Source organism: Salvelinus sp. IW2-2015, linkage group LG26 (genome assembly GCF_002910315.2).
Source record: "Salvelinus sp. IW2-2015 linkage group LG26, ASM291031v2, whole genome shotgun sequence".
NCBI lineage: Eukaryota > Metazoa > Chordata > Actinopteri > Salmoniformes > Salmonidae > Salvelinus > Salvelinus sp. IW2-2015.
The window spans coordinates 12,710,338-12,720,859 of NC_036866.1; the positions used below are offsets into that span (position 1 = coordinate 12,710,338).

The 10,522-nt window shown below is 42.9% G+C and overlaps 2 protein-coding genes across 3 annotated transcripts; one reads left to right on the forward strand and one right to left on the reverse strand.

Annotated features, from left to right (window-relative positions):
- Nucleotides 1-15: 15 nt before the first annotated feature.
- On the reverse strand, nucleotides 16-7,184 carry LOC111952973 (heterogeneous nuclear ribonucleoprotein M). Of its 2 annotated transcripts, XM_023972017.2 has the most exons (15): nucleotides 6,949-7,184; nucleotides 5,703-5,878; nucleotides 4,022-4,074; nucleotides 3,318-3,325; nucleotides 3,133-3,226; nucleotides 2,756-3,016; nucleotides 2,430-2,633; nucleotides 2,259-2,319; nucleotides 1,993-2,097; nucleotides 1,866-1,910; nucleotides 1,667-1,735; nucleotides 1,477-1,578; nucleotides 807-1,372; nucleotides 609-660; nucleotides 155-400 (listed from the first exon to the last, which is right to left on the reverse strand). In XM_023972017.2, the coding sequence occupies exons 1-15, from the start codon at nucleotides 6,987-6,989 to the stop codon at nucleotides 237-239; spliced, it is 2,001 nt and encodes a 666-aa protein (XP_023827785.1). In that variant the 5' UTR covers nucleotides 6,990-7,184; the 3' UTR covers nucleotides 155-236. The 2 variants fall into 2 exon arrangements, with proteins under 2 accessions (XP_070291236.1, XP_023827785.1); XM_070435135.1 differs by lacking the exons at nucleotides 1,866-1,910; nucleotides 4,022-4,074; nucleotides 5,703-5,878; nucleotides 6,949-7,184 and having other exon boundaries at nucleotides 16-400; nucleotides 3,318-3,882.
- A 514-nt stretch (nucleotides 7,185-7,698) lies between these two features.
- LOC111952974 (ras-related protein Rab-11B-like) lies at nucleotides 7,699-10,352 on the forward strand. The gene is made up of 5 exons (XM_023972021.2): nucleotides 7,699-7,872; nucleotides 9,222-9,417; nucleotides 9,594-9,787; nucleotides 9,906-9,986; nucleotides 10,099-10,352. Exons 1-5 carry the CDS (start codon nucleotides 7,833-7,835, stop codon nucleotides 10,239-10,241), a joined length of 654 nt encoding a protein of 217 aa, XP_023827789.1. The 5' UTR covers nucleotides 7,699-7,832; the 3' UTR covers nucleotides 10,242-10,352.
- Nucleotides 10,353-10,522: the final 170 nt, after the last annotated feature.

Sequence of the window (10,522 nt, forward strand, 5' to 3'; positions counted from 1 at the left end):
AGACAGAAAACAAAATTCCATTGTTGATATTTATTATCAAAACACCTTATAGAACAAAGGCAATGAAGTGAAGCATTACAGGTAAAATATAAAGAAATTTAAATTTGGTCACAAATTATGCAGGGATGAGAACTAACTAAAAATACACTTGCGCAGTTACAATTGCCTAACAAACAAGAAATGTGGGAAGGTCGATACAGGGCGGCAAATATCAGGGCCATAATGACACTGGACGTTTACGCATTTCTGTCGATTCTGACATCGATCTCTCTTCCATTCAGCCTGTAGCCATTCATGGTGCGACAGGCTCTCTCTGCAGTCTCCGGGTTGTCAAAGCGAACCACGCCACAGCCCTTGGACTTACCATTCTCCATCTTGATGTCAGCATATTGGACAATACCTACAGTAGAAAGCACATTGAAGCAGTTAGAAATATTTTGGCTGAAGTTCCAATTGAATTTTGGGTCAGAAAGACTTCCACGGTGCCATTACCTAATGAACTTAAACATTCCATTTGCATGCTTCTCAATTCTGTCAAATTACATTTCTGATAAATTTGTGCGCAAGGAAGTCCCCACATTAATGAAATGAGTGGATTATGTTCCTACCGCATGTATTGAAGTTATCCTTCAGCATTTTCCAGGTGAAGTCAAAGGGCAGCTACAAAAAGAGTCAAATCAATAAGTTTACAAYGGTCTGTGTTGAATACAACCTTCAAGATGAGTCTTAATAAAATAAATATTCTGAATACACTCCAACCACATGTTTTGGGGACAGTTGATCATTATTTCTATAGAGAAGCTTACATTTCTGACAAAGATCTGACAGCCCTTCCTGGCGTTGGCTCCAGGACCTCCGGCCCCCCCAAAGCCATTTCCTCCAAAGCCCCCACGCTCCATCTCAGCTGGCCGGTCAAACTGGCCTCCAACACCAACAGCGCCCATGCGGTCCATAGTGGAGCCCATGCGGTCGAGCCCGGTGGTCGGGAAGCGGTCGATGCCAGCAGACCCCATGCGGTCAAAGTTGGTTCCCATCCTCTCCATGCGGTCCGACATGCCCATGGGAGAGGCGAAGTCCAGGCCAGCAGGCATGCGTTCCAAACTGGACGGGCCCAGGCGGTCAAATCCAGCTGGGCCCAGGCGGTCCACGCTGGAGCTCATACGGTCTAGCCCAGAACCAAGCCTGTCCATACTGGGCCCCAGCCGGTCCAGCCCAGAGCCCATCCTGTCAAAGCCAGACCCCCCTAGCCTGTCCAGATCAGACACGCGGTCCATCCTCTCCATCCCCATGCGCTCCATTCCACCCAGACGGTCCATTCCACCACCCAAGCGATCCATGCCAGAGCTCATGCGGTCCATGCCCAGTGAGCTACCTGTAAGTCAAGGAAAAACTAGTGAGACATTTTAGGTCCTGTGAGAAATCAGCGTCAGGCATGTACGTGTTAGGAAGAATTGCGCAAATCCTAAAAGTACTAACCCATTCCTCTTTCAAAGGATTCTCCAAAATTATTGCGAGACATGCCCATATCATTTCGACCAAACTCCCGGTCAAAAGAGCCACCAAGCCCACGGTCCATCTCTGACAACGCAAGAGATTAAACTATTAGAAGACGAACTAATGTTTCTCGAACACGTGAATTTGTGTTGTGTGAATTTAATTTCTTTACCATTCATCCTGCCCATTCCAGATGGTCCAAAACGCTCCATGTTGTTCATTCCACCAAAGTTATCCATTCCTGGGAGAAAATTATGGCCAGAAAGTTAAATCTACAATATAGTGTATTAGGGGAAAAGGGCAGAAAAAACACCATGCAAAAATATGTTAAACTATACCCATTCAATGGACGCAGTACAAAAAGTACATACCTCCCATTCTACCCATGCCACCACCAAAGCCCATGCCATCCATGCCTACAAACCAAACAAACAGTGAGTGACTGAACCAAGCCAAATGAAAAGTCCACTGCAGAGGATCACAAAGACAGCTCCTCACCCCCAGGTCCCATGTTGCCCATTCCTCCACCTCCTCTGTTCAGTGCGGTGGCATCGATGGGTTGGCCACCAGGCCCAAGTCCCAGCCCGATGCCACTAAGGCCACCTGAGGGAAAAGAAATGGATGATTGAGAGAAAGAAACACAACCGACCCTTCTATTGAAGATTATGTGGAAGCTAGCCTTGAACATACTCAAAATGTGTTGGACAGAGTATTTCCATTAACCTCCCTTTACATTTCGGGGGGGGGGGGGTAATTGTACATATGGGGTAGTGCTGGGGGTCTCTCAGGTGGTGCAAAGTCTCCTTTTGGCAAGGACTTCTCATCCTGAAATATCCAACAAGCAACAAACATCAGTTAAAATACATTCAAAAATGTGTACAAGGAATATAACATTTGTTAATATTAGTGTGTGCACAATCTAATATGTTGCTTACGAGCTTGACATGCATGACCCGGTTGAAAAGCAGTTGACCGTTGAACATACTGACGGCTTGGACAGCTTCAATAGGCATGTCAAAGGTGACGGTGCCCATGCCCCTGCTATTCCCATCTTTGTCCTCCAGGATGTCAGTACGCACCACCACACCTGCCATGCCAAACACCTCCTTCAGCTTCTTCCAGCCAACCTTGTAGTCCAGCTGGAAACAAAACATGGTGTTGACTTGGTTAAAATACTTGCAATATCATAATTTCAAATGATATCAAAAAACAATGTATATTGGGCATACACTATATAGACAGACTACAATCTCCAACTGACGTTAGCTACAAASACGGTGCTTCCAATCTTGCCAGCCTGCAGCCCGTGGATGATCTCATTGGGGATGTTGGAGTTGTTCATGAGGCTGGGGGGGATGTTGACCATGGGTGGGGCACCCGGTCCTGGGCCCATGCGGTCCATGTTCATTCGCTCCATGTTCATGCGATCCATGCCCATGTTCATTCCACCATGGCCACCGGGGGGTCCACCACCACCCTGGGACCTGTGGGCGTCCCTCTGGGCAATCACACCATCTGGGTCCTGAGGAAGAGAGACATGGACAATATCACTAAACAGGGAAAAAAGGCTTAGTGGTAGATTTTGTTCTTCTGGTGGTAACAAGTGCCAGTAGCATCTTTAAAAAAAAGACTGCTCACCTCTTTGACCTTCAGGGGCCGCCCATTCAGGTTGTGCTTGTTGACCTTCTCCACAGCCTTCTTCATCAGTTCCTCAGTCCTGAACTCAACAACCCTGTTCACACAAACATTGTGATGAACACCAGGAACTTAGAATAACCTTCAGACACCTATTAGAATGAAGACAGAACGATGAAAATACTCACGCGCAACCCTTGGTTGATTGAAGACCACACAACAGCATCATTGAAGTAGAAAAACAACATTCAAGTTAGTAATCAGTTGTGGCACAGTAGAGAACAATGGTATTCAGGGGCCTGAATTACTCTTATGAAAGGCATCGAATGACCTTCATACATATTCAATAACAGGGCCAAACACATTCTACTCACTTGTTTGGTTTTAGCCTTGAACAGTCAATTACTCTTTCAAAATTATTAGACCGCTTAAAAGCAGGTCACCAGACAATATAGCAAATACAGAGGTTGTCTGGTGAATCTAAACCCTAAACATTGTACACAAAGGCAGAAGTCCCACAGACAAAATACACTCCTTTGAAGGAAATATCTGTTCCACATAAACAATTACATGGATTCAAATCTATTACATGTAACAGCCATGTTACAACCTCTTGGGGGGATGTGCCCCATTTTAGATTAAGTCCCAGATGAACAAATCCACAGCAAACGGGGACTTTCCCAGCTACTGCAATCACATGGGATTGGCTACAGAAACCCGAATTCCCAATCAGACACCAAGATGACCTTTTCAGTGCCACAGACTGCACCATGTTCTGTCCAGTGTCACCCACTTGACACGTTCATCAAAACTCATCCAGGTTTGAACATCCCCCACAATGAAAGAAAAGATAACTCAAGCTGACAAACACAGGTTCGTCTATTGCACTTACCCTCGATTTGCCTTCTCCGTCCATTAAGTGTTCCACGTACGTTACCTCACCCACTACAAATCAGATTCCAGACGACACACACCAGGGGAGAGAAGCCGAGAAAACAATGGGGGTTTAGAGCAGACAAGCGGTTGGTGACCGTGAGCTCGGCCTGCTACTCCAGAGCCTCCCCCCCAGCACCTCAATTCTGGTACAGGTCTACAAAAGACAAGCTCTTACTGTATCTTAAAATGACTTCTTAGCATGTCCTTGTAGAGTCCCCAAACACCAAGAGCAATAGATTATAGAGAACAATCGTCAAATAGCTAACAACATCTAAATCGGATGAGTTATCATAAAGGAACCATTTTCGAAGTGAGGATAAAGTTGACAGAATGACAGTTAAGTTTGCAGAGTTATTTGAAACCACGAGTCCACCCTTCCAAAATCCATGTTCCTTGTTAAATGTATTTGGAACCACTGACTGATACAACTGTTCAGACGCACCTTTGAACATAAACTACACTAAAAACTAAATTGTACCAACTCAACTAACGCCAATGTCTGAAGAACATTAACATTTTTGGAAAGCTGTACATACATTGGACCTGGAGAGGCACAACAGTGTCCAAATGTGTTTTTAACTAACAGAGGGACAACAATGAGTGCGCCATAAATGGACAGGAACGAATCCTCAGCTGAAACAAGGACAGCCGTGAGAAGCTGCTTCATTTTGTAGACCTGTACCCCAAGAAATCCCAAGCACACATCTGTAATTGGTACAACATGGAGATCTGCGGAAACGACAAACCTAAAAAAAGAGAATGCAATTTAACGCCACATTCAATTATTATATCCAAACACTAAAAAACTGTTTCTGAAAGGCATTGGTAACCTCTCAGAACACCCATGCTTTATCATGATTAAAAGCAGGTGCTATTTATTACATTAGTGCTAACATATATTATAGCTTTGCCAAAGCCATGTAAACCACCATTTAAACTTCGATAAATACACCGTTCCTTTTGTTGCAGGACTCAATTTGAAGACAAAAAGAAGTTGGACAACTAGCCCATGCTGCAAATTAACATTAAATAGAACCAATTAAACAATTCTTATTTTGACACAATTTCCAAGAAAATGATAACGCAAAGAACATAAGACCAGCTTTAATAATTGTAGTATGGCCACCTGAGAGAAATTCAGTATGTCTCAAGGCAATGCAGACGGTTTTCCCTTTTCAGCTATATACACACACAAACCACAAGACCCAACACAACAGTGCAATTGATGGCCCATACACTATAAGCCCTGTACTTAATTCGAAGACCTCCCTTCAGTTTGTATATTCCCATTGTTCAAGCAAGTGTGGCTGCAGCGATCAAGGACTCCAAAATGAAGTACAAATTCATAATGCTATTCACAGCACTATAAAAATGACTAGCCGAAGGCAGAAATCACAGAGAGAATTATTCTGAAATCTAAACCATCCAAGACTTAGAACGCAGGCCGATCCATGGAAAGGCCACTCCCATAGTCTGTATACCAAGAACCTCATAGCTATGCATTGCAACCTAGGCCCTTTACAGATTTGCCAGATGCCTTCCAGTGAACAAGGTGAAGTGGTTCAACGCAAATGACCTGTTATGGGAGGTTTTATTAGCCTTGATGGACTCGGATCTAACTTAACTTAACACCATACCTTTTTCTTTCATTAGGTCTTTGAGTGCCTGCCATTTCACATCATATGGAATGTTGCTGACAAACACACGGTATCTCTTTGATGGGTTTCCATAGGGTTCAAAGCGACCACCTCCGCGCTTCTGGGGCCTTTCCTTCCTGACACTGGGTTCATGCTTGACCTTGCCGTTAATTTCCCTTTGGGAAAAAAGAACGGGAAGTGATTAATGGAGTAACGATAATACGTCAGTCTGATGGTGAAAAAAGGTTAACGTCCACTAACAGAAAAATACTTGGCCAAGTAAACGTTACATTTCTAGACTGCAGTACAAAAGGGTAACTATCATTCCAGTGTTTTACTTGCTATATTGTATTTACTTTGCCACCATGCCTTTTTTTGCCTTTACCTCCCTTATCTCACCTCACTTGCTCACATTGTATACAGACTTATTTTCCTATTGTATTATTGAATGTTTGTTTGTTTTACTCCATGTGTAACTCTGTTGTTGTATGTGTCGAATTGCTTTGCTTTATCTTGGCCAGGTCGCAAGTGTAAATGAGAACTTGTTCTCAACTTGCCTACCTGGTTAAATAAAGGCGAAATAAAAAATAAATAAAACTAACATTTGTTGTAATTTACTAGCTAGCTTCGTTCTGCAACTAACTTTGGGCATGTATGTTACTAGCTATTACTTTGTTTACAGATCGTTTAATATAGCTAAATGTTAACTAATACAAATGCTTAGTTACCGGAAGAAGCTACACCAATCCAGAGTTTGGCTAAGACTAAGACTCCCATATTACAAGCCAATTTGTATTAACGTTTGCTAACTTCACTTTCTCCCATTTTCAGACACGCGATATATCATAACGTTAACAATAGCTAGCTAACGTTATTCCGTATTTTGTGAATAGTTGGCCAGTACACGAGCTTAGTTAACCAAAATAGCAAGTGATGGCGTACTAAACAAAAAAATGGAGGGAGAGGACAAGTTAGGTAACGTTAGCAGGCTAGCTAATTCGCTAATCTCATGCGGTGTGGTGCACTGGTGCACGCAGCTCACATTGTGGCTAGTATAGCAAGCAGAATCCATTGTTTAGCTATTTTAGTGATTAACTAGGTAGGTATCAATTTAGCTGTTAACGTCTCAAAACAATACAGATTAAAAATATACGAAACCTTGGCGATCGGAAAATGTAAAGAAAGGTTACTAGGTAGCTAGCAGCCAGCCCAAAAAAAGAATTACTGAAATAAATAAAAACGTTACCCCTGGCCTGGTTTCTCCGGAGCAGCGGCCTCGGTCGACATCTTCTTGCGCAGTTAGCTAATCCTGTTTTGTTACGGAATGAGTTTTTGGTCAATAGAATACCTCACCAACGCTGATAAAATATTGCCGAAATTTGGCAGTGTTGCTTCACTTTAGCAGTATCGAATAAATCAATTTTTGAACGTATTACTTTGGCGCGACGGGCTGCTAGTCAACAAGCTAACGTTGGTGAAATGGCGGAAGAATACACCCGTTTCTATTTATTCACTGGGTTGCTCAGGAGAGTGAAGCATGCTGGGAATTTGGCTCTGCGACCGACGACCGCTCAGAATCAAAGTACATTTTTTTGTACTGTACTACATGAGCCCTGGGGCGGCAGGTTAGCCTAGTGGTCAGAGCGTTGGACTAGTAACCGAAAGGTTGCAAGTTCAAATCCCCGAGCTGACGAGGTACAAATCTATCGTTCTAATCCACTGTTCCAAGGCCGTCATTGAAAATAAGAATTTGTTCTTAACTGACTTGCCTACTTYAAATAAAGGTAAAAAATTAACATTAACACATTTGCTACTGTCTTATATTTTGTGTAATGTAAGTGTCTTGATGCGTTTGGACCCCAGGAAGAGTAGGCATTTGCTAATGGGGATCCCTAATAAAATAAAAATACTGTAATGAATCTCATGAATATTGTAGTTTACATGGGCGGCAGTGAACTCCTCCCCTTCTGCAGAGTCAGGAAGATTCCGTGTTCCTGCAGTCAGTCCGGGACTGAAAAACCAGCGCATTGTTTCACACATTGGGCTATAGAGAAAATACTGCAACTAACTTCAGAAACGCTAAACCAAGAATATATCGCAATTAAATCGGAATCGGACTATTTTTAAGACATGGGCAACAGAGATGATGAATACGATTTCTTGTTCAAAGGTAAAATAACTATCAATCTAGCTGTAGCCAGCTGCCTCTTGGTGGTAGCTACAACAAATATGATTTGTGTCTCATTCTATCAATTATGAAGGTACCTTGTGAAGCTCCCACAATGTATTTTATTCTAACAGATCGCTTAAGAATGTCCAGATAGATTAGGAATTGATAGCCTCCATCTGATCTGGTGGCTTGCTAAATACAATGCTGAGTATAATGGGTTTGTCGCATTGTGTAGAGCAATGCACAGCTCTAACTTAGCTAACAACAGAGGTTTTCTTAGGTTGCTTTATAACACCAATACCAYCATTCTCAAAGGTCCTGGTTTATAGCCAGCAACATGTCGGGTTTTATACAATTAATATAGCTAGGAGGATCCTTCAAACAAGTGTACCAAAGGGTCAAATCTGAAATAATTCACAGTCATTTTTAACTAGTTGTAGCCTACAATTAGCCTGCAATGATTCATAGGTAGACCTAATACTCATACAGAATTAGCCTAATATACATACTCAATCATAAACAGTTGTTTACATTATAATGTGACTTACGTTATGATCAATAATAGCTGAACATGCCCATAAAATACTGCCCTAATTGTATCAGATAAGGATGGGATAATGAGCAGGAAGGAAGTTCCCAGTGGGTCACCCTCTTGATAGTCTGACGCTCTGACCATTCCATAATCTATTCCACTCAATATAACACAAGAAAACACATTTGTCAAAATCTTACAGATACCAATTTATAACCCTACTGATGAGCTACTGTTAGATGTTGTGTTTCAAATCAATCCCACAGAAGCACACCTCACCCGTTACCCAATCTAGTTTAGTGTACAGCAGTCTATAAAATACATTCCAAATGACACTTCAAACATAACAGAAAATGTGAAAAAGGGGCAGTGTGAGAACAAAGAGGATTTCCAAGGCAGAATGACTGAAGGTGACGATAGGAAGAGAGGCCCTCTGAAAAGTGTCAACTCAGGGTTCCCAGCAGGAGCAGGTTCTCAGCTTCCTGCACCATGACTCCAGAAGGACAAAGGTCAAATCCTTTTCCCCCTCTGAAGAGGCAGAGCAGCACTTTGTACTCATATAACCACTTTATTTCTGAGTGTTTTTCTGTTGTCTCAGTCTTCAGCAGTATTCAATCAATGAAAATATTGTCTTTCCAAAGCTTTAAAAAAAGTCAGACATGCAAACCTCATAGGTTATGATAAGTAATCCACTTGGTATACCTGTAATTGGTTTACTGTACTATATGTGATCTCATATTTTTGACTGTACTGAACTGCACATACAATGGCAGCCTTTCATTGCAGTGCTAATGTTGTCTGTGTGTTTTGTTGCCAGTGGTGCTGATCGGAGACTCTGGTGTGGGGAAGAGTAACCTGCTGTCCCGTTTCACACGGAATGAGTTCAACCTGGAGAGCAAAAGCACCATCGGTGTGGAGTTTGCCACCCGCAGCATTCAGGTGGATGGCAAGACGATAAAGGCCCAGATCTGGGATACAGCTGGACAGGAGCGTTACAGGGCCATCACCTCAGCGTGAGTGGAGTAATGAAATGTACCAAGCAATCAACAACTTTGTAATACATTTGTTATAATGTGCTCATAACGCCCCTCTGAAACCTGCCATGAACCATAGAAACTGTTATGAGGTACTTCTCTGTCTTAGTCCTACAACCTTTGACATCCTGTTCTCCTTGCTCTGTCCCAATCAGGTACTACCGGGGGGCAGTGGGGGCTCTCCTAGTGTATGACATCGCCAAGCATCTCACCTATGAAAATGTGGAGCGCTGGCTGAAGGAGCTCCGGGATCACGCAGATAACAACATCGTTATCATGCTGGTGGGCAACAAGAGTGACCTGCGCCACCTCAGGGCAGTGCCCACAGACGAGGCTCATGCTTTTGCAGGTAAACAACAACCACTGCAACAATACCACTGGAGATGATAGCTCACTGTGGGGACAGAGATGGTTAAAAAGCCACCCATGTTTCTCTCAATTCAATCTTTTCTCTTTTTCTCCCTCAGAGAAGAATACGCTATCATTTATTGAAACATCAGCTTTGGATTCCACTAATGTGGAAGAGGCATTCAAGAACATCCTCACAGGTAAGAAGAGGGATCCACGACACACCTCACATTACTGGAAACTAGCTAGTCTTTAAATTATGTATTATTGCCACATTTTCTTTTCAGTAACTGTCTCTTCCTTTTCCTTCAGAAATCTACAGAATCGTATCACAAAAGCAGATAGCTGACAGATCAGCACATGACGAGTCTCCAGGCAACAATGTAGTGGACGTCAGTGTCCCCCCCACAACCGATGGGCAGAAAAACAAACTACCGTGCTGTCAAAGCCTGTGACCCTTACAACTCCTGTGACCCCCTTCACCCAACCCCCCTCCACTTCCACCATCACTCTGTCTTATCCTGTACCGCCCATTCTGTCTTTGTTCCCATATGTGACGACGCCCTGCTTTCCCCTCCCTGTCTGTATACAAAACATCCTTTTTATTTCATGTGCTCTCCTGCCATGAAGTGAAACTTTAAAAAGCCTTTCTGTCACTTTGTCAGTCATTCATGGATTCAATGTTGAGGTTCCTGCATTGTAGGAACAGGGCAGTTATTTTAAATGGATTGAGCTA